The following is a 23697-nucleotide window of genomic DNA, read 5'->3' as shown; positions in this document are numbered from 1 at the left end:
CTGCTTTTTATGGCTGAAGAGTATTCCATTGTGTATCTATACACCACAGCTGCCTTATCCATCATCCGCTGGTGGACACTTATGTGCTTTGCAAGTGTTCGCTGTTGTGAATAACCCTGCAGCGAACCTGGGAGTGCAGATATCTCTTAGAGATCCTGATTCCATTTCCTTTGAACAGACACTCAGAGTGAAAGTGCTGGTGCCTATGAAAGTTCTATTTTCATTTTTGTGAGGAACTCATTGCCAGCTGCAGGGTCTGTGGGTGGGTTAGTTGTTGAGATACATACATCAATTACTGGGAACCCTCCTTATTTCCTCATTCTGAGCTGTCCGCAGAGGATCCAGCCAGCAGACCCCTCAGCCAGACAGAGGCTGGTCCTTTGGGCAGTAATGGAAAGGCTGTGGGGGTGGAGGCTCCTGCTCTCCCTGCCCCCACAGGAGAAATTGCAAGTGGAGGGCATTTCCCTGTGCAGAGATGGGCCAGCAGGTGGGAGGGCTAATGTGGTAAAATAAAGCTGTTCTTCTCACCCTTTTCAACACAATTGTTCTTGGGTGTTTTTGCTCCACAGGATGCTGGTGCTGGGACTTCACACCTTCACCCCAGAGTGTGAATGTAGTTTTGTCCATGGATGGTGGTTAAATCATGGCTTCTGTGGGTGAGCAGAGCTGGGACTTCTTATCTCACCACCATCTTGCTGACGTTGGTTGTGGTCATTTTCAAGGTCATTCTCCTAATGACTGACCATGGTGAGCATGTTTTCCTGAGCTCATCTTTCTATTTATAGAACTTGTCATCTTTGCAGAATATCTTTTTGGTAGAAATGCCTACTTAAGTACTTCGACCATTTTTATGAATAGGAGTTTTTGGGTTTTGATTGTTGAGTCATACATCTACTTTACATAATATGGACCAGATCATTATTAGATATAATTGGCAAATATTTCCTCCAGTTTTGTATGCTGTTTTTTTCACTTTCTTGATAGTGTTCTTTGATTCACATACATTATTTTTTGAAATAAAATCTAGTTGTTTTTGGCTTATTGTGCTTTTGGTGTCATTTCTAAGAAAACATAAGTAAGCCCACACTCATGAAGGTTTACCCATTTAATCCTAAGTTTTATATTAGCTGTTATACAGGACCATTTGAAGGTCATTTTGGTGTGGAGTGTGTGGTCCATATCCACCTTCATTCTTTTTCATTTTTGTACATTCATTTATCCAACACCATCTGTCAATGACAAAAAGTCTTATTGATGCTGTGTTTGATTTTCAAGGTCAGGAACCCAGTGAGTTTCCATCTGGGAGTGGAATCAAGACAAGCACTCTGTGCACCCAGCAGCCTTCCCCTGAGTCTTCTTCAGTAGGGTCCAGGAAGAGATGAGGAATCCTGAATACTGTTCAGTCTGCAACCAAAACCTGTGTGATCCCAAATGAGTACCTAATAGAGTTGAACCCCATTCTGTGAAGTAACCCATACATCCATATTGGTGACTACAAGCATCCAGACAGTTGGAGCAATATAGGATCAGAAGCTGCTGTGGACATTTAACATGGCCAGTTGCATGTCAGGTGGTGATGCACAGGGTGTCTTCTGAGATTCAGCATCTGCCTCAGGCAGGGACTCCTCATTTGGATGGACTTAGTGCAGCTGGTCAGGCAGGTGCTGATCACGTTTTGAGGCAACCAAATCGCCAAGGTGACACTTCCTCCAACACATCGACAGCCACCTTGTAGGAAGTGCATCACTTAGGTTAGCCCATGGATTTTATCATGTAACTTCAGGACAGCTCACTAAATTATATGAAGATGTAGATACATCACCAAATAGAAAGCAGCATATTTCTATAATGACAACTGGACTTAGGAGTCACCAAATGAAAGTCACAAAGTACATTTGAATGATGTTTCACCACTGAACTACGTTTAACTCCTAACAGATCGCAAGGGATCTATTCCTACTTTTGTTCATTGGATTTCTCTTAGGTGTGCCTACATGAGTGACAAATGGCATCTCTTTCTGAAGGCTGCATAATGGAACAGATCTACCTGACTTCTTTTGAGAATCTTCTTTCATCGACTCACCAGCACGTTTGAAGATTGACACGCACTGTTTGCTGATTGAATTTGTGCTTTTGCACTGCCATGTGGTAGGTCATGGTGAACAAATGCAACCTGTCTTTCTTTCTTACTCATGGGATTTTGTGACGTGTGCTTGCCTTATAATATGAGAGTCACACTGGTCCATGTTGTTGTGAGTGTAACTCATCCATGCATACACAGTTTCTCCAGTATGTGTATGTTATGGTCATAACTCAGTGGCTCCTCCTTTTACCTAGATAATTCCACTGTACTCCCCAAACAGTTAAAGTGATTTTTACCTCCACCACAAGTGTATTTGAATTCTGAGCCTATTTGTTTTCAGATTGCTTTTTTTTTTTACTCTTGTGTGAATATCTGGGATTATGTTGTCACAATTTCACTGACACTGTGCCCCCACAATACAGTAGGGATTATCATCATGTCTACAAGATGATGAAATTTAGGTCAACAGAGAATGTGTTGGGAGATGTGGGGCAGATGACTCTTACTAAGTGGTGATGATGATTCTGCCATCTCCCAACTCTGCACTCAGTGAAGGCACATTGGCATTTTAGCTTGGTCATGAAGGGAGAATTTACACCACAGATATTGGCAAGTGTCACAAGTCAGGACTCTCTAACACATGGTGTTTTCTGAGTAGCACCACTTGCTGTCCCTTCAAGTGATGGCATTTCAGGAAATGGCACAGCTGGCATCTGATGGGGATGAGAAGGACTGTGGGAACAGAGAGGGTGGTGGCATGGGTTTGGATCTCTATTTCCCAGGCTTATATCTGACTTAGTGCATTCAATCAGTTATTGAAACCAGGTTAACCCTGAAGATATATAGATTCAATAATGCTCATCTGGTAATATGATTATAAACAAAGAACATTTTATTACATAACAGTGGAGAAGGGCATGAGGTTTTAGATGTGTGGACTCAAAGAAGCCATGTGGGATGGACCCTCATGTAAGAAAACAAGGGATGTCATTACAGAGAGTCAGCAAAGAAAGAGAGAGAAACAGACATTTAGTGGAGGAAGAGTCCTGCACAGGGAGTACTCAGACACTCCCTGCACCCAAACCTTGTTCTCTCCCCTGGACACATCAGCAGACAGTTTCCCTACCTGTGGTCAGACTGTCCTTCACCACCTCCTGGGTCATCAGATGGGCTCCATGGCTCCCCCTCTCTGAATGGTGTCCTGTTCCCTCTGTGTTCACGTCCTGGCTGCAGACTGGGCACTCCTCTTGCTGTCTCAAGCCTGAAGCAGCAGCTCGACCATCAGGACCAATCCAGCCACACACATGCAGGTGAGGTTCTCCATGGTGTAGTCTTGGAGGTGGGAGTCTACAAAATGGGGAGACAGAAGTCACCATGGTCAGGCAGACCAACGTCTCCCCAGGATCCAGAATGTCCACCCAGGACACCTGCCTCCCTCTGGCAGGACCTGACCCTCTGCACCCAGTGCCAAAACTGAGGATTCTCCTGCCCACTCCTGGGGTCTGACTTGTTCTGTGATGGGCTGATGGTGTGGGCTGCCCCTGGGGATCATGACATGAGGGAGTGAGGGAGGACCTGGGGAGACTCGAGCTTCCCTTCTGGGGTCTGTGCTCCCCAATGCCCCACTCCTCAGACTGTAACTCTTACACAGTCATGTCATGAGCCTGGACTCGACTCTGCCAGGTACCTGTCTTCTCCTTGGATCATGTCAGCCTGCTGGCATCTCTGGATTCAGAACTTGTTCTGAGTCACTTCTGTAGGAGCTGTACCTGAGGGTTAAGGATGAGGGATGAAAATCGTCTCCAACCAGAAATAAGTAAGAGCTGTGTGTTCTGCATTTAGTGGGAGGAACAGAACTCATGGACTTCTTCTTCTAAAGCTGGGAGACCCCACGACCTGAACAACTGGGGACCCAGGGTGCATGGGGGAGGGGCTGGTGTCAGGGGCTCCTGAGTGTCCTGTCTGGAAAAGCCACCTGGATCAATTTATTTATTAAATACTTTATTTATTTATTTACTTATTTATAAGTTATGTTTTTGTTTTTTAAAATTTGAGCCATGCTTGTCAACAGGAGCTAATTTAAAAAAATAATAAAGGTTTTATTTACTTATTTTTTAGAGAGAGGGGAAGGGGTGGAGAAAGAAAGGGAGAGAAACATCAATGTGTGGTTGCCTATTGCACACCCTCTACTGGGGACCTGGCCCACAAGCCAGGCATGTGCCCTGACTGGGAATCAATCTGGCCACCCTTTGGTTTGTAGGCTGGCACTCATTCCACTGAGCCACATCAGCCAGGGACCCTCATTTATTACTGTCTCAGACTCTCCAGAGGCAGTGCCTAGGGCTGAGTGAGCACAGAAATGATGGGGTCAGGGGCCATCTCACCTGAGACCAGAAGCTCCAGGGGGGCACTGGGCTGTGACAACAGGTATGGGCTGCTGTGGTTTGCACTGTAGTACCTGTAGGTGTCCCCATGAGCTGAGGTCACAGGACCCATGGAGAACTCTGCCTGGCGCTGCTGAGCTCAGAACTATGATCTGAGATGCAGGCAGGGATCAGCTGCCCCCTCCTTGGTCAGAAGGAAAGTGTCCCTTAGGCTCTGTGACTGACACAGCGGGGTCATATTCTCTGAGGTCACTGTGGGGCCCCGCTGCACTGAGAGGGAGTGTCTGTCAGGGAGCCATCCTAGAGAGAGGGGGATGGGTGAGGGGCTGCCACCCACCTTGTTCTGACCTGAGAGTCAACAGGCCTCTTTCTGAGAACCCTCCTCTCTGCCTGTCTCTGTTTTCTCTGACTCTCCGCCTCCCCATCCCATCCCCTGGTCCGTCTCTCTCCCTCCCTGGGTACTCCACACTCTTTGTCTTGGTCATCACCACCTGAGACCCCCAGCAGGGCCTGAGCAGGCTCTGGGTCCCTGACTGAACCCACTCACTTCTCACCTGCCGCCAGGATGTCCAGAGGGTCAGTGGGGGCCGACCACTCAGAGGAGAGGCTATGTCCACCATAGCACCTGTACTGGCCCCCATGGGAACCACTCACAGTGCCCAGGAGGAAGTCAGCCTGAGAGAGCCCAGCCTGGGGCTGCAGGACAGAGCTCTGGGGAAGGCGCTGTCCCCCATCCTTGGAGAGAACGAATTTGTCATAGCCGATGTCAGAGCAACACTGGAGTGTCAGGCTCTGTCCAGAGGCCACAATGGGGCCCTGCTGGGTCAGGAGGGAGGGCTTCCCTGAGCCACCTGCAGGGACCAGACAGGAATGACAGGACTGTTCCTCCCATGAACCCTCCTCCTGGCCTGGTCCCCAGGTCCCACTGTCTCTCTCTCTGTGTCTCTGACCCAGGATCCCCTGTGCTCCCCTCACCCTGCTTCTCACATGGGGCTTCCCTCCCTGCAAAGGCCCCAGGAACCTGTCTGGAGTCTCAGTCCTTGTATGGGATAACAATGGAACATACCTGAGACCAGGAGCTCCAGGGAGTCACTGGACCATGACCACTGATGGGGTCTGTTCCTGTAACAGCCATAGCACCTGAATGTCTACCTGTGGCTGGGGGTCACTGGACCCACGGTGAATAGGGCCTGGAACTGCCCACTGGGGTGTTGCTGTGAGTCCAGGGTCCAGGAGAGCCTGTCTTCTCCTTCCTTAGTCAGAATGAACCTCTCAAATCCCTACCATGAGCCACACTGGAGGATCACATTCCCTCCTGAGGTCACAACAGGGCTGGGCAGGGCTCAGAGGCTGGGTTTGTTGTAGATTCCTAGGAGAGAAGGAGGCAGCATGTGAAATAGGGCTCACACCTCCCTCATCTCTCCCAGGGCTGGGCTGTGAGGGGGAGATCCTCTGAGAGCATCCCCCTTCCTAAGGGCAGAGCCTGGGGTTGTGATCCTGAGTGTCCTCTCATCTGTAGCCACCATCTACAGGGGGTCACTGGGCTCTGACCAGCCAGTGGGAGTGTGGTATTTATAGTAATACCTCCCTGAATAGAAACTGTCAATGATGAACTTGGCCTTGTCTCCAGGCTCCAGCGGTTTCTCTCTGTCCCAGGACGTATACATTTCTTGTTTATGTAGACAGTACTTCTGGGCCTCCAGGACTCCCTGACACCAGATGGTCACAGAGAATAGCCAGGGTGTGGGAGGGCCTGGCTCAGCTCAGATGCTGGGTCTCGGGAGGGTCCCTGGAAAGAATCAGAGGCTGCATTAGAAAGACATTTCCCCACTCCCTCATTCTCCAGCTCAGCCCATGTCCCCTCCTCTTTTTCCCAGGTCCTCTCTGCTCCTTCCTAAGCCCCAGATATGAAGTAGGAGGTGGGACAGGGATCCTGAGGAGGACTCACCATTCTGCTCACAGGTTTTCTGGCCCAGACTTAGTCCTGGAAGAAAGTTCCTGTCAGATTTGCACCTGGATGTCAGAGCTAATTCCCTTACCTCAGGGCCTCACCTGCTCCAGCTCCCTGATCCCTGAGGGTCCCCATGTACACATATGTGCAGCTTCCCCAGTCCCTCCTGCTGCCCCATCCCCATGCCCCACAAGTGACCAAGGCAGAGAAGAGCAGGGAAGATGGACATGGTGCCATCTGCTCTGAGTGCTCCTGCCCTGCAGGTGGAGGAGACCCTGGGTCTGGAGGACAGAGATGCACAGAATATGGTGAGTCTGGGGCTGCTGCTGTCCTTCTGGGTTCCCACATCTGTGGACTCACAGCAAGGGGATGGCCCCACCCTGGGCCTTGTCCTGGAATTTTCCATGATGAGGGCTCAGGAGGACTCCTCACCATCTGGAGGTACTCAGCCAGATCTGGGCTCTCTTATTACATCCAGGACCCTCTGCCTGGTCTGTGCTCCTGTCAGAGAGTGCAGGACCCAGGCTCTGGTCTTCTTTCCACCCTCCACAGGCTAATGCTAAATAGAACTCCTTACTCATTGTCTCAGCCTCCCACAAACAGCATTTGCTTATTTACTGATCACCTAGTAAAGCCGAGTGTGTCAGAGCTAGAAATGCATCCATGATCCAGGAGACTGATTTTCTGTATCCTGAGAACTCTTAGCAGAAAATGAGCATTCTGAGTTGAAAGTGGAAATGACTGTACTTTCAAAGGAGAAATGAGAAAAAAATGTGAGAATACCTCAGACCATGACAAGAGTTTGGTTGAGGAACACCTGTTTTTTTTTTTTTTTTTTTTTTAATTCTCATTGAAGCAGTATTTTTTTGATTTTATAGACCAAAGATGGGAGAGCCAGCCAGACAGACATTGGGAAAGAAATCTTAATCAGTCATGTTTCATACACGCTCTGACTGGGGATCAAACTCACAACCTTTTGGAGTATGGGACAACACCCTAAGCAAGCAAGGTGCCAAGACCAAGGCTGAGGGAAGAGCTGTTAGATGAGGTGGAACCCTAGGATGTGGGAGTGAGAATATTCTTGAGAGGAAAGAGTATCATAGGGAAATCTGGAGACAGAGACTGTTTGATAGCAGTAAGGGAGGGTGAGGTGTTGGTTGGTCATGGGCTGCCTCCCCACCACCTGAGAATGTTGAATTAAGTGTGTGAGGCAAAGGCATATACAGGGATGAACTGTTACAGTCACACTGAGTTATGAATCTCATATGTGCCATGTGTTACAAAGTGGCTAGGGCAGTGTAACTGTGCAAATAACACATAATATGAACAATAATTGAACTTGAATCCTGTGTGTCCAAAAATATTAGATGAAATCTTGCATGGATTTACCATACAATTCATGCGTATTTTGTAGATGTCACAACACATGCAGAAAAGAGAAATGAGGAGAAATAATCTCAGTGTTGCTTTTAAAACTGTGCTTTTGGCTGGGGGCTGGGGAAGGAGTTTGCTAGTTCTATAGAACTGTAAGAAAGCAGAGATGGAGGAGAATAAATGGTCCATAGGAGGTGGTGTGAATGTGTCTGTGTAAGTGTATATGTGCATGAGTGTATATATGCGAGTGTGTGTATGTGTGTGTATGACTGTGTGTTCACAGAGTAACTGCACCTGTCTGGCTGAAGGAAGCAGAAATGAGAGCTGAGGATGGAGGGTCACAGGTGGATGATCATGAGCAGCTGTTAGTTCAGAAGAAAGAGTCTACATTTACCCTAAAATAGTGAGAACCATGGAAGAATTTTGAGCAGAAATGGACAGATTCTGAAAGGGTTTGAAAGACTGAGGTAGCAGGTGAACTGCAGAAGAGAGTGAGGGCTTAGAGCTCAGAACCCAGGCAGGAGGTAAATGTGACCGTTGCCGTGGGGACATGAAAGGTGATTTTCCCTCTCTGCCTCATTGACTGCAGACCCCAAGGAGTCCTCATGACAGTGAGCCAGGGGGAGGGGCAGGGATGACTCTGGGGTCTGTGCAAACATTCTGTTCCTACAGGAGAGCTCAGTGCTCCCTCCTTGCCCTGGAACACAAGGGCTGTGTCTGTTTCCACCTGACTCAGTGTTTCTTCTGTAATTGGGCTCTCTCTCTCTCCATCTCCTTGGGGTAAGTTGTTTGGGTCCTTTCTTCCTCCCCAGAGCAACTTTGATGATGGGTGACACTCTCCTATTCAAACTTTGGGCATTGTTGAGGATTCAGGAAAAAATTGTCATTCGTGGGAACTCTGGTAGAGGCAGAACAACACCTCCCCACACCTTAAATGTCAGTTGCTGCAATACCACATCCTGAATGGCTGAAGGACCCTGGAGCAGCCTGCTTCCTCTGCTGCTCTCACTTCTCTCACTCAGAGCCCTGTGATACTAACCCAACCACCACAAATGTGATCAGAATTCACCCTGCCTGTGAGATATGGGGGAGAGGAAACCAGACACACAGATTTGGGTGGAGACGTTGGAGGTTTGAGAAACTGAAAAGCAGAGATACCTCCAATGGAGCAGAAGGAAGGATCAGACTCAGACCACAGTGCAGGGTCACGTGATCATGACAGAGGCCCTCACAGTGCAGTGGGCAGACCCTGGTCTTTCCATCACGGGTGCTGGGCCAGCTAAGGGAGCTGATGAAACAAGGCGAACTTCACACTGACTAAATCACACACAAAATTAGTCCTAGATTCACAACAGACTGAAGAGTAAATCAATCACATTTCTTTTAGTAAAAGATGTAGAAAATCTCTTTTTTTTTCTTCATGGGAAGCTTTTTTAAAATCATTTTTATTGTTATTCTATTACTGTTGTCCCAAGTTTACCCCGTTTCCCCACTCTCCTCATCCCACCACCCTGCGCCCAGTCAGTTGGTACACTGTTGTCCAAGTCTGTGGGTCATTCATACACTCTCTTTGACTAGTTCTTTCCTCTTTTCCCACTATTATTTTTCTTCCCTCTCCCCTCTGGTTACTGTCAGTCTGTTCTATGTTCCCATGCCAGAGATTCTATTTTCTTCATTAGTTGATTTTGCTCATTAGATTCCTCTTATAGGTGAGATCATATGGTTTTGTCTTTCACCAGCTGGCTTATTTTACTCAGCATAATATTCTGCAGGTCCATCCATGCTGTTGTGAAAAGTAGGAGTTCCTTCCTTCCTTCCTCCCTCCCTCCCTCCCTTCCTTCCTTCCTTCCTTCCTTCCTTCCTTCCTTCCTTCCTTCCTTTCTTTCTCTTTCTTTCTTCTGTGTACTATTCTATTGTGTAAACGTTTCACTTACTTAGTCCACCCATTTACTGGTGGGCACTTGGGCTGTTTTCAGCACTTGGCTATTATAAATAGTGCTCCTAGGAACATAGGGGTGCATAATTTCCTCTGAAATGGAGGTTCGGGATTCTTAGGTATATTCTCTTGGGAGCGGGAAGGGCATAGGGGTGGGATGGGTATTGGAGTAGGGGGTGGGATGGGTGGAGGAGGGCCAAGGGGCATAACTTGCTACTACTGTAATAAAACCACGATAAAATATTGACATAAAGAAACAGCAGAAAGGAGGGAGCAAGGTGTGTTTGATGGGTGTGGAGCTGTCCACAAGGCAGTGCTGAATTCTACACCACCTCTTGGGATTCACATTCAAAATAGGACAGAATCAGGGGAGACACAGGTGGCCCATGGTTTTGAGCAAAATTTCCTAGATACATGTGCACATTCCTGGTCAATGCTGGACTCCGTCTTGGTCAGCACAACCTCTGGACAGTAGATGAGCCGTCCTCACTTGGGGATTCTGTGATGACTATTGTGAATTTACTTTATAATATCAGGCTCGTGTTCTTCTTCCATTAGGAAGAGGGGTAAGGTCTCTGTGGACATATAGCAGAACCCTTGATGATTTCTTATTTTGCTGTTAAAGTGAAGCTCAAGGGACAAAATGACAGGATGTGGAGGGCAGCGTGCCCACACCACAGTCTGTACAGGGCACAAGGTGCCTGTCACACAGGAAGAGGACCAGCTCTTCTCACCCTAAAAATAGCAATTGCAGAGGGGCTGACCTGAGTCACATTGCTCCACATTCCACGTTTAAAGTGTTACACTTAGTTTTCCTAAACTCTACAATCACATATTGATTTACATAGCTTGCTACCATTTGAAAGTCATAGCCACTATTCTGTTTATAATATTCAATATTTCTGGGCCAAGCTAACATATGAAATGGTTAATGATATGAAACTATTTTCAGAAGAAATATGACATTTGTCTCTCACTTCATATTTATTAGATCTAGTACCATGTGCATATTTTGTAGTCTGCTACAAAAAACAAAAACAGTTAACCAGACCATTTGATTCTGCATTTTTAGAAGAGAAGAAAACTTGCAAGGTTTTGTTTTAGATGAAGTCATTTGTTGTGTATGAGTGAAAACTGAGTCCCTCCTTTCCCTATGAAGAGAGGGGGGAGGGTGGGAGGAAGGGAGGGGGAGAGACAGAGGGAGGAGAGAGAGAGAGAGAGAGAGAGAGAGAGAGAGAGAGAGAGAGAGAGAGAGAGAGAGAGAGAGAGAGAGAGAGAGACGGAGCTGAAAAGAGAAGAAAAAGGAAAGGAAGGGAAAGAGAAGGAAAGAGAGCTTGGTAAAATTGTTATAATAAATTACAGTTAACTGCATGGCTTCACACGACAGAACTTTTACATTCTTTCAGAACTGGAGGCCAGAGAGATAACTGACAGAAGGAGAAAGATGGATGGATAGATAGGGAGGTAGATGATAGATAAACCGGCAAAGAGATAAAGAGGGAGAGAGACTGACACACAGATACACAGACACACAGACAGTAGATAAAGGAATACACAGGTACAGAGACTCACAAACTCTCCAACACTTGCTGTTGTGAGTGTTCATTGCATTTGGCCTGCTGTAGGTGTTTCCTACATCAGACTGTTGGGAGAGGGGGGAGTCCTGAGAGGAGGAGGGCAAGGGGGAATGTGGTGGGATAGCTGTAAGAGAGTAACAATAAAAAAAAGCAAAAAAGAAGTCTAAAAAATGGAGTCAATTTTATCCAGGTCGATTGGCATATAACTGACTTACAACATTGTGTAGGTGTAAGGTGTGCAGTTGGTTGATTGGATACATTTATATGTTGCATGATGATACCACCTCAGCTTTAGGTAACAATAGAATCAAGAAGTCACGTCACTGCCACTTACTTTTTGTGGTGAAAACATTTCAGATACACTCTTTCCAGTGTATGACACAGTCTGGTTAACTACTCACCAGGCTGTATGTGAGGTCCCAGGACATGCTAATTGCATAATGGAAAGTTGGTGCTCTTTGACCAACTCCTCTCCTTTCCCCCGGCTCCCCGTGGTCACCACCATTCCACCCTCTGTTTCAACACGTTCGGCTGCTATAGATTCCACATACACATGAAATACTGCAGTACTGATCTGTCTCTCAGTGATCTGGCTGGGTTAACACAATGCCCTCAAGATCCATTCATGTCATCTCAAGTGGCAGGATTTTTCTCTTTATTTTTATTGGTGACACTGTTGTAGATGTTTCCATTCCAGTGCTCCACATTTACCCAGCTCCATGGAGTCCCACGCCCCTCTCCTCTGGCCCTCACCACACTGCTGTCTGTGTCTGTGGCTCATGCATGTATGTGCTTTGTCTAATCCCTTCACCTACCTCCGTCGGGCTCCTCCTCCCTCCCCTCTGCCTGCTGTCTGTCTTCTCCAGGTGTTCATGCCTCTTCTCCTATTTTGTTCTTTCTCGTGATCGAATAATATTCCATTATGTATAAGTATATATATGTATATGTATATAATCATTGTGAAAAATGGTTATTTTCAGAGGCAGCCCTCCATGAGGCTGTCCCTTCAAACACCAGGTGAGGGCAGTTCTGGGGAAATGGTGCATGTGGCATCTGATGCAGATGGGAAGGATGGTGGGGTTGGAGAGGGGGTGACATCAGTCTGTACTCATGTTTCCAGGGTCATATCTAATTTAGCCCATTTTTCAATTGATTGATTCCCGGATAACTCCTGTGAACTGAGGAGATGAAGACTCAATAATGTCCATAGGGTCATATAGTGATGACAAATAAAGAACACTTTATTACATAAAAGTGGAAGAGGGCACGTGTGGACCCCAACAAGCGTGTGGGAAAGACCCTCATGCCACAGGGGTGAGAGAAGTAGGGGGTCATTACAGACAGTTGGCAAAGATAAAGAGAGAAACAGACATTTAATGGAGGAGGAGCCTTGCACAGGGAGCACTGAGACACTCCCTGCACCCAAACCTTGTTCACTGCCCTGGACACATCAGCAGACAGTTTCCCCACCTGTGGTCCAGACTGTCCTTCACCACCTCCTGGGTCGTCAGATAGGCTCCATGGCTCCCCCCTCTCTGAATGGTGCCCTGTCCCCTCTGTGTTCCCATCCTGGCTGCAGTGTGGGTCCTCCTTTTGCTGTCTTAAGCCTGAAAGATCAGCACCCCGAGGACCACCAGGACCAATCCAGGCACGCCCATGTGGATGAGATTTTCCATGGTGTAGCATTGGGGGTGTGAGGCTGAGAAATGTGGGCAAAGGTGTCACCATGGTTAGGCAGACCAAAGTCACCCCAGGAGCCAGGATGACCACCCAGGACACCAGCTTCCCTCTCCAGGACATGACCCTCTGCACCTAGCCCTACAACTGAGAGTTTCTCCCACTCTCCACTCCTGGGGTCTGACTTGTTCTGTGATGGGCTGATGGTGTCGGCTGCCCCTGAGGATCATGACATGAGGGTGTGAGTGAGGACTTGGGGAGACATGAGCTTTCCTCCTGGGGTCTGTGCTCCCCGATGCCCCTCTTTTCAGAATGTAACTCACACAGTCATGTCATGAGCCCAGACTCCACTCTGCCAGGTCCCTGTCTCCTCCTTGGATCATCTCAGCCTGCTGGTATCTCTGGATTCAGAACTTGTTCTGAGTCGCTTCTGTAGGAGCTGTACCTAAGAGTTCAGGACGAGGGATGAAAACAGTCTCCACCCAGAAATAAGTAAGAGCTGTGTGTTCTGCGTTTAGTGGGAGGTACAGAACTCATGAGCTTGTTCTCCTACAGCTGAGGGATCCCAGGAACTCAACAGCTGGGGACCCAGGGTGCATGGGCGAGGGGCTGGTGTCAGGGGCTCCTGAGTGTCCTGTCCGTGGAAATGCCCTGGTCCCTTCATTTATTACTGCCTCAGACTCTAGAGGGACCAGGCCCTGGGCTTAGGAGCCCCAGAACTAGCTGCTGGAGGGGGAGCAAGCACAGCCTGACTTTCTCCATCTCTGGAGTTCCCTTAAAAGATACAGCTTGAGTCAGTGGGAGAAAACTGTACTTGAACAATGATTAAAATAAAATAAAAAAAAAGATACAGCTTGAGTGTCTGGGTCTTTGACCCTGGCTCCCCAGGCTGGCATCGTTTGCCCTGATTCATAGTCCATCAACATGACCTCAGTGACCATATTCTCAGAGGACTGACCTGTCACAAGCGCACTTGTCACGTCTTCAAAAAGGTTTGATGGGGAAGAATGTCTGGATGTCCGATCGTTGATGGCAGTTCCCACTGGCTCTTCTGCTGGGTTCTCCTGCTTGGTTGCACCAGCAGGTGCAGGATCAGAAGATGCTGTGGTGGATGCTGGAGGTACAGGTGCGGGGGCAGGTGTGGGAGTGGGACCTGCCCCACAGCTGGGGCTGTGCAGGAGCAAACTGCTCTGGGTGATGGCCACTGAGCAGGGCCTGTGGCTGGGCGGGGCCCCGGGATGGCTGGGCTCCTCTGACCCGAAGAGGAAGGTAGTGGGGGTGGGAGTGTCACTTCTCCCTAGCAGAGTGGCTTCTTCTCCACCCACAAAACCTGGGCAAAGGGCCGGGCTGGCAAAATGCGCAGGCGTTTGGTGTGGCGAGGCTGTGGGAAGGCTCAGTTCCACAGTGACAGTGTTTGTCCCAGGCTCAATTACAGGCAAAACGTTTTCAAGTTTTTACCTTTAAGCATTATTTCCTTTATAAAGCTTTTGAAAGGTGCTTTGATAAATGATACAAAATCCTTTTTATTTCTGAAGAGTTTTTCACTATAAATTCGTGCTGTATTTCAACAAAATTTTTACCTCTGTTGATATTTCTTTTTACATTTTTTTGCTATTAGTTTTAATGTTTGAATTCTACTGATTGATTTTTTAAAAATGTGAAACCAACCTGCATTCCTGAAATCACATACCTGTCTGGTCAGGATGGATGACACAGTTTATGCTTTGGTGCATCTTGGTGATACTCTGTTTAGGACTCTGCACCTGAGTTCACGTGAGAGAGCTTCCTGTGAGTTCCCCTCTTTGTACCTCCCTTGTTTGGTTTCATCATCGATTTATTTCTGGGCTGATAAACTCTGTTGTGGGATGTGTCTTTCTTCTCTGTTGTCAGGAGAAACACGTGTAAGGCTGTTGTGTGTATGTTTGTGTCTGTGTCCATGTGTGTGTATTTCATACATGCATATGTGTTCAGAAGCATTTACCAATGAAGCTTTTCAGACTCCGAGTTCACATTGCAGGAAATTTTTTAATTACAAGTTCCGTATAGTTAATACATATGACAGTGAAGAGTTTCACATTTCACCCATGTACGAGTGAAGTTGTACGGTCCTTGTGCGGTGGGGTCTGACTTACCCCACGTAGCCTGACATACTCATGATGCCTCCGTGTCACTGAACTGACAGGATTTCATCTCTGTGGCCGAGTGACACTCCATCACACAGGTTGCCACACCTTCATCTCAGTATGTGTGGGAGGACACTTAGGTGGTTTCTATGTTAGCCTTTTTCTTCTCTAAGATGTTCATTCATGGTTGTTAATGTTCCATTTTGTAGGTTTAATGTGTAGTATTTACACTATCATTCACTGAAAGCATTCTCTTACTTCCATTTTGGTTCTAAATTCATATGTTGATTCTTGAGAAGTCTGTTGCTTGGATTCCAAAGTGTAGGGATATTAGTTATTTCTAATTGCAGAATCAGGGGACTCCCAGATGGTCCCAGAAAGTGCTGGGGGTCCATGTGAGGTCCCCAGGCTGGCTGGGGCCACTAGCGAGTGTCCTTGGAGACAGCTCCTGTTCCTTCCAGGGTCCCTGAAAGCTCCCTCTCTGGAATGTGGGGTCTGGGTCCTCCATGGGCTAGTGGACAGCCAGAGCAGCATACACACTGGGCTCATCTGGGGGCTCCTCTGACGGGCAGGAAGTGGGTGCCCTTGTCTGCCGTCTGAGGGTCAAGTGAGTCAGCTGGGCATAGGTCACATCCTCGGGGGCAGTAGAGGCAGCAGCCTGGAGCAGGGGGACAGTGAGAGGGGTGAATGATGGTTGGGGCTGGAGAAGCCTGGGGTCTGGGGAGGACAGGCCCCACCTGACTGTCCATCTGTCTGTCCTCTTCTGCTTGCCTATCCTTCATGTCCAGCAATTCCTCTGACAGGAGGGAAGGTGAGGAGGCCATTCCCTGCCTGAGCTTTGATGGTGAGAGGGTCACCTGGGCATAGGTCTCTCCCTGGGGGTCATCATGGGTCCTGTTCTGCTGCAGAGAAACAGTGAGACAGAACCAGCATGTCCTTGACCCCACAGTTGAAACCCTCCAGTCACGAGTCCACACGGTGTCAGAGTGACGACTTAAACTTCAGATCAGATGAGGTCACTCTCCTGGTGGAGTTTGCAGGGACTCTCCGAGCCTTGGAACTCCTGGTGCTTATGGATCTGCTCTTAACCTAACGCTCTGTCTCTCGCTGATTTAGCTCCAGCCACAGGGCCCATCTGGCTGAAGCAACAGGTCCTGCCTCAGGACCTTTGCACCTGCTGTTTTCTCTGTTCTCCCCTCACCACACACTCCCCCCACTGCTCTTGCTTCATTCTCCTTCACAACACTTGGCTTTCCAGGATATCATCTGCCTGTTTGCTGGTATCTCCCTCACCCACAGGGGAGGTGGAGGAGGGTGGGGACAAGCTGCTCAGAGGCCTGCACTATGGCACAGACAAGGAGTCTGTAACCAGTGAACTGTCACTGCTGCTGCATGACTGAGTGATGGGACCCTGGGACCTGCGGGTGATTCAGTCATTCATGCCTCCTCCTGAGATCTGGGGCTGTACAAGGTCAGACAGAGGATGAGGGGCCAGCACAGGGGATCACCCAGGAGGGGTCATGAGGACACAGGAAAGCAAGAGGAATGAGTAACAGCAGAACAACCTGGTGCCCAGAAGGACAGGTCAGTGTGGGTGCTGCTGAGATACAGGGGAGGTGAAGGCAGGGAATGACCATTGGAGTGAACTGGGCAACAGGAAGGTCCTTAGTGTCCTGGACAGGAGCAGGGGTCTCACCTGAGGGTCCAGCTCCATGCCCTCCCCAGGATGAGGGTCCTTCATGGCAGCATCTGGAGAGGAAGAACAGGGTGTCTCCTGGCAGAATCCCTGAGATCTCAGGGCTGCAGACCTGCCTGCTCCCAGATGGGCCACTAAGCCAGGGTGAGGTGAGGGGCCAGGTCACTCTATGGATTTCAGTACTTCTCACCCCTGACTGTACACTTCTCCAGTCTCCCCTTCTCCACCACCTCCTGAACTCCCTGTGACCACCCCTGAGGGCAGCTGTCCCTTCCTCTCACACAGGACTCTTCCTGGGTGTCTGCAGCTGAGCTGGAGGACAGACAGTCTCAGTTCTGGGAGAGTAAGGACCCCTCCTGTTTTATTCAGGAGGAAAGAAGGAAACTTTAACACACACGTGTGAATGTTTCATATCTGAGGAGATTGGAGGCGATGAAAGATTACTTTAAATTAGTACCCAAGTTCTGACATTGAGTGTTTACTTTCTACAATTTCTGATGTGAGATTCTGGAGAAATCTGTTGCTCAGCTGACCTTCCCCATCTGTTTTTCCTGCAGCAGGTGCTCTGAGCCCCTCTTTCCTGTGACCCAGGTCACCCCCTTTCCTGCTTACCCAATGTCCTGCCTTTGCTCTGATGCCGGTGTCGGAGGAAGAGGAAGAGGAGGAGGAAGAGCAGCAGGGCAAGGGCCACTGAGACTCCAGTCAGCACATTCCAGTACCATTGGAGACCTTGGGCTGGAGTGACATCATGAATGAGCCAAAGGTGCCATTTAATGAGCACCTACTGTGTGCTAGACATGTCCTGGGATCTGTTGATTATGTCCTCTAACCTCATGGCCCCCATCCACCAGGGATGGCTGACCCACCACCCAGACCACTGCAGCTCAGAGAGGTTAACACCTGCCCCAGGTCACCCAGCCTGGCCAGGGCAGGGCTGGGATTGTACCCTGGGACCTGGGTTTCCTGTGCTTCCTCATGCTGCCCCCAGGTGGTCACCAGCTCTGAGCTCTGGGTTCCTCACCTGCAGAGGGCCTGTACTGTCTTACCCAAAGATGAGGGTCCTTGTTTTTTGCCTGCCCCCAGGCATAGCAGGACACCATAGGGACAGAAGCATGGGGTGAACCCTGATGCCCCCTTGGGAAGGTTGGCCTGGACTCAGGCCCTGCCTTCTTGAGTTCTGTGAGATTCCTTATGTCACTAATGTCACCACAGGCCTGTGAGCAGGAGGGGACCAGGGATAAACAAACATGAACCCAACACTTGGAGAAGAGAAGGGACCACCCAGCCCCAGAGCAAGAGCAGCAGAGCTGGGACCTGGACCAGGTTTGACTCTAGCCCTTGTTCCCTCTTCTGAGCTGAACACCTGAGCTGAGGGAAAGGATTTCTATGCTCCTGACTCTTGTCCTGGCTGTCCCTCCCTGTACAGTGTCACCATCCCTGCTACAGAGTGGACAGTTCCCATAATATCATGTCCTCAGTGGCTTCCCTGTGAGGCCCCCTCCCAGGAGGTCAGAGCCAGAACTGAAAGGCAATCTAAGCTCTGGGCCACGAGTCTCTTCTTTTACACTTGGAGACACTGAGGCACACAGAGGGGAAGGGTGTTTCCAAGTCAGAGCCTCCAGAGGAGCCTGAACTTGCACAGGACTCAGCCCCTGTCCCCCTGGACACAGCCACTGCCTCCCCACAGAGACCCTCACTTATCCCTCTGAGGGCCTGAGTCCATGGGGGCGAGGGGCAGATCCTCAGAGGCTTCTGGAAATTCAGGATGGAAGTGAAGGTTTGAGGTGGCCTTCTCCTCATTTGAGCTCACCTATCCCTCCCCTGATTGGGACAACTGCATCTCTCTCTTCCATGACCAAACTACATGTCACCTGCCTGCCTCATAGCCCTGGGGCACCCACGATCACCCAGAATCACTGCCTGACCCCCACACCCCACCAGAGGACAGGCATTCCAGAGTGGGTGACCTGGTTCTCTCTGGGAGCAAAGCCTCTGCCTGTCACCATGCTTGTCTTGGCTTCTTGGTCTGTGGGAGAAGGAGGGGGATTGGGATGGGTGCCCCTGGCCTTTCCTCCCTTTGCTGAGCCCAGGGCCTCTCTAGCCTCCCTGGGCCCCTGGGACCTTCCTGGGCCTCAGGGATGAGGGTGATGATGAAGCAGGGGTGGGGTGGCTCTGGCTTTTCTGTCCCTCTGGGAGGTAAGAATCCCCTTGGACTGGCCTTCCTTCGTTAACCCCCTTGCTCCCTATCCTAAATGTTCCCTGGGGGACAGGGTCCTGAACTGACTATGAGGATACAGGGGTGGGGCTGTGGCTCCTCACCTGAGACCAGAAGTTCCAGGGGGTCACTGGGCTGTGACAGCTGGAAGGGGGAGGAGCTGTGTGAGCTGTAGCACCTGTAGGTCTCATAGTGGCCTGAGGTCACAGGGCTGATGGTGAAGTTGGCCTGAGAGGGGGCAGCTGTGTCCTGCAGATGAAGCTGCTGGGGAGGATCCAGAGACCCCTCCCTGTGCAGGTGGAAGGTATCAGCCCTGACCTCAGAGCAACACTGCAGGGTCATGTTCACTCCCCAGGGCACTGAGCGCCCTGGCTGGGCAGAGAGGGAGGGTTTCTTGTATATTCCTGGGGAGAGGAGGGCTGTGATGTGCAGAGTCACTGCTACCCCCATGCACTTGACCCTGAGCTAAGGAACCCTGTCCTTCCCCAGGGACACTGTGACTCCTGTCAGCTTCTCTCTGTCCCTCTGGTGGGCATTTTTTCTTCATGCCCATCCCTCCCTCCCCTAGACATCAGCCCCCCTCAGCCTCTGCTCCATGACCCTCACCTGGACACCATCACCACCATGGTGACCCTGGGTTGAGCCCTGAGCAGACCAGTCAGGACAGGGGGCAGGGCAGGGCTCCTCACCTGCAATCAGGATGTCCAGGGGGGTGCTGGGGGATGACCACACATAGGAGAGGTTGTGTCCACTGTAGCACCTGTACTGGCCCCCATGGGTGAGGTTTACAGGGCCCTGGGGAAAGTCGGGGCTGTGCTGCCCATAGAGACACTGGTGGGGTGTGGTCCCCTGGTCCTTGGTCAGAGCAAATCTGTCAAAGCCAGGCTCTGAGCGACACTGGAGGGTCAGGTTGTCTCCGGGCAGCACCAGGAGCCCTGGCCAGGCTGAGAGGGAGGGCTTCCTGTACATACCTGGGGAGAAGGTCATTGTCACCCAGGGGCCACACACACTGACTGCCCACTAGAGTTGCATTGAGAGTTTTGACTTGTCCCTCCCTAAGTCTCCTGCCTGTGGTTCTGTCCCCAGTAAACCTAGGTCACTGACCCTCACAATCCCAAGGACATTACCAGATAAGGAGTTTAGATCAGTTATTTGGGGCACAGGAAAGAATTGAAGCCAAGTTTGGGCCACCTCACCTGTGACCTCGAGGTGCAGAGGGGCACTGGGCTGTGACCACACATTGGGGTTGTAGCTGAAGGAAACATAACATCTGTAGGTCCCTCTGTGGGAGGTGTTCACAGGACCCACAGGGAAGACAGCCTGCTGCCTTTTAGCATAGTAATTCCATTCCAATTTCCTGTGTTGGGGTGGCTCAGCCCCTCCCTCCTTCAGCAGGTGGAAAGTGTCCCATGTGGACGGTGAGCTGCACAAGAGGGACACGTTCCCTCCTGAGGCCACCACCGGGCCTGGGTCGGCTGAGAGGGAGGGTGTGTTGTACACTCCTGAGGGAGAAGGAGGATCTGAGTTAAAGGGGACCATCATCCCACTTTCCCCAGGTGTGTGCTGTGAGGGGTGCGGCCCCCCTAAAGCCACACTCTGTCCCCTTCATCCTCTGAGGAGGAGCCTGCAGTGGGGAGGGGACCTGGGTTCCCCCTTACCTGTCACAACCAGGAGCAGGGGCTTGCTCCTCTCAGACAGCGTGTCCCCAGTGCTGTATGCACACTGGTATAGCCCTGTGTACTGTGAGCTCATGGACTGAATGAGGAACCTGGTCTTGTTGCTGGAGGCCTCTGGGATGCTTGTGTCCAAGGGCTTAGACCTCTTGTCTTTATACAGACTGTAGCTGTCTGCCTGCAGAGACCCCTGACACCAGATGGTCACAGGGCTCCCCTCTCTGACCCTGGGGCCTGGGTCAGCCCAGATGGAGGGTTTGGGGGGAAGTCCTGGAAAGGAATCAGACCTGCAGTGTCAGGAGGGTCCTTGTCCCCTCTGTTCCCCAGTTGTCACTGTAAGACCCCTCCTACACTGGTCACCATCTGCTCAAGCCCACTGTGTGTCCCCCAGCTGTCCCATCATTGTGCTGAAGCAGGTCTGGGGGAGGACTCACCTTCCTGGACCTGGTCCCATGGGCACCAACACAGCCCTGGAAGAGAGTCCTTGTGAGATTATCCTTCACCTACACACAGAAGCTCCAGGCCTGGTCTGGGCCCCTGCTGAACTGATATCTTCTCTCCTTAGAATTTCTGCCCCCTCTGAGTCTCCTGGGTCCTGGGGCCCTTTGAGGAGGGAACCTGGAAGTGAAGGGGCCTCACCCTTCTCTTTCTCCAGAACTCACCAAGGCCCAGAAGGACAAAGAGGGTCAGGGTCATGATGCGTCTCCCAGTGATGCAGATGAAGTATGAAGACCACAGAGCCCACAGGACAGATGGACACACAGGATGTGACAAGATCCTGACTCCGTGTCACAAGTCACAGTTTCCTCTGCAGCAGCAACCTGCCCTCCTGAGAGGTGGTGGAGGAGACACCAGGATCTGGGAACTTTCAGACCAGATCTGAGTCTCAGCAGACCCCACACATGCTGCCTGCACCTCATGTGATGCCCAAGTCCAGAGGGTGACCCCTGTCCTGGAACATGAGGGCAGAAGTCTCTGGGCAGGACTCAGGAGCTGCTCAGCTCCTGTCGCACTTCTGACTCTGCCTGTTTTACAGCCCACGTAACTGTGGGCAATTCACTTCCTTTTCCTGAGACAATGTAAATGCAAACTTTCTTCCAGGCTTTCTCCATCCCGGAAACCGGCCAATATTTCCCAGCAGGTGCCCAGTCCAGGCACGAAGTTCATTGGGGAAGGTGACCGATCCCTCCCCTGGACACATGCAGTGCTGGTTAGTGACATCAGACAGTACAAATGTGTAGGCAATGGATGATGTGGGGGTCATTTTGGTAAGTTTCAGGGAAGGAGAAGAATGGAGCACAGAGACTGCATACAGGTGGACACCATGGAATGTGGGGACCTGCAGGTGAGGGAGGGTCCAGGACACACTAGGGGTAAGCACCGGGGGGATCAGAGGACCTTTGACCAGGAAGAGGGTGATTATTCTGAGAGCTGTGAGTCACAGAGTGTACTGGGCCCTGGGCACATGGGGCCTCTACTCCCTGCAGGGACTCCTGGGTTTGATCTTTCAGGTAATGGAACACTTTTCAGTAAAGGAATGTGCAAGCAGGTTGCTGTTTTGAGAAGATACTGCTCCATGACAAAAGACTGTAGTAGTGAGGAATGGATGATGAACTGTGATAAAACTCCTGCCCTAATCTAATACAGAGGTGATGAGCTGCTCAGTACTATCTGTGGCTTATGAGAATTTCTCATGAAATCCAAACAGAAATCCCATAACACAAGTATGATTGAAGCTGAGTGAGAAGAGGTGGAATGTTTCTTTGTCATTATCTTGGTGTAGGAGTTGGGCAGAGTGTGCTCTGAGCAGATTGGCTCAGGGGGTGCCCATGACAAGCCTAGTGTGGCTATGACCCAGGTGTGTGAGTCTGGGGAGGGGAGGTGGGCACTGGGAAGGGTCTGCTTTGTAGGGACCAGTTGTTTCTGCTTGGGATGGAGAGGTTAGCTCAGCCTCATGTCCAACAACATGGACCAGCAGGTGGAGCTGCTTGGATGTGCTGGAGTGAGGTGGAGACCTGGAGAAAGGCTTTGTGCAGGGAGGGTCCATGACAGGTAAGTTCAGGTCCATGGGAGTAAAACCCTCAGCTGGGAGTGAGGGTCCACAGTGAGGCCAGAGAGGGGGCTGATGGGGTCACACCCCCATGATGTCCTGGGTCTTCACCTGAGTGTGACTGGAGGGGAACTGGGTGGCAGAAAGGTCTCAGGGTCATAGCTGTGGGCGTGTTCATCGTGTGGGGGGAAGAGAGGGAAGAGCTGATGGCACGTCTGTGCTCTACCTGTGTGGCCTGGGGAGCCAATGGGGCTGTCTCCAGACTGACCATCCCAGTGAGGGGCACCTCGGTGGGGAGAGGATTACAACATGGTCACCTGACCCACTGCAAGAGCCACCCACTCTCCTGGCTGGGGGTGTGGTTTGGTCTCTCCCTCACACTTCCTCTCTGACTTCCTCATCTCTGTGAGTAGGAGACCTTCTCTCCATCCCCCTCATCCAGGCCCCTGAGCATGTCTGCCTCCTCACTGCCCTGCTCTGACATTTCATTTCATTTGACACTGGTCACTCCATCTCCATGTGCTGGGCAGAAACAGTAGTTGCACATAATTCACAGGTTTTAATGTGAGACAAGGGGAAACATTATTGAAAGTCTGTTCTGAGCCAGTCCCTTCCCCTCTCCCTTTTCCCTCACTGCAGACAAGGGTGGAAGATCAGCTCTCATTGGTGTTGTGAGGATCAGTGGAGCCTGAGACATAAAGAGGCTCCATCTGTGTCATTTCTGGGCCTGATTAAGACATGAGCTTAAGAGACTTGAGGGAGGAAGGGCTACTTGGCAGCCACATATATATCCCCCAAGCCCTCAGGGGGCATCAGAAGCTACAGGGCATCCTTGGTTGATGGCAGGTGAGCCCAGACTGAGGGGAGACAGGAAGGACTCTGCTTGTCCTGGATCCTGGACTCACCACACTGAGGAGTGAGGGTGGGAATCCCACCAGGGGTTGAGCCTGAGCACTGG

General features: G+C 50.4%; 2 protein-coding genes across 3 annotated transcripts in view; both read right to left on the bottom strand.

Annotated features, from left to right (window-relative positions):
• Positions 1 to 3405: 3405 nt before the first annotated feature.
• LOC114510706 (leukocyte immunoglobulin-like receptor subfamily A member 3) lies at positions 3406 to 21472 on the bottom strand. Its single transcript, XM_036012682.1, is given in 9 exon segments — positions 3406 to 3624; positions 4468 to 4767; positions 5022 to 5318; positions 19121 to 19420; positions 19706 to 19987; positions 20213 to 20518; positions 20675 to 20959; positions 21124 to 21159; positions 21352 to 21472. Coding segments are annotated over 9 exon segments (2034 nt in total). The 5' UTR covers positions 21386 to 21472; the 3' UTR covers positions 3406 to 3430.
• LOC114510705 (leukocyte immunoglobulin-like receptor subfamily A member 5) overlaps positions 14900 to 23697 on the bottom strand; it is a 24239-nt gene continuing 15441 nt past the window's right edge. The window contains exons 5-8 of one of the 2 annotated variants that reach the window (XM_036012675.1): positions 17414 to 17536; positions 16802 to 16854; positions 15843 to 16004; positions 14900 to 15763 (exon numbers count right to left, since the gene is read on the bottom strand). In XM_036012675.1, coding sequence (XP_035868568.1) covers positions 15617 to 15763; positions 15843 to 16004; positions 16802 to 16854; positions 17414 to 17536 — 485 coding nt within the window. In that variant the 3' untranslated portion in view covers positions 14900 to 15616. Of the gene's footprint in view, positions 15764 to 15842; positions 16008 to 16801; positions 16855 to 17413; positions 17537 to 23697 lie in introns of both variants that reach the window. The other variant, XM_036012674.1, reaches the window with a different exon arrangement.

This window comes from Phyllostomus discolor, chromosome 12, assembly GCF_004126475.2.
Source record: "Phyllostomus discolor isolate MPI-MPIP mPhyDis1 chromosome 12, mPhyDis1.pri.v3, whole genome shotgun sequence".
NCBI lineage: Eukaryota > Metazoa > Chordata > Mammalia > Chiroptera > Phyllostomidae > Phyllostomus > Phyllostomus discolor.
The sequence above is the reverse complement of the archived record's forward strand: the minus strand, read 5'-3'. Positions and strand labels throughout refer to the sequence as shown.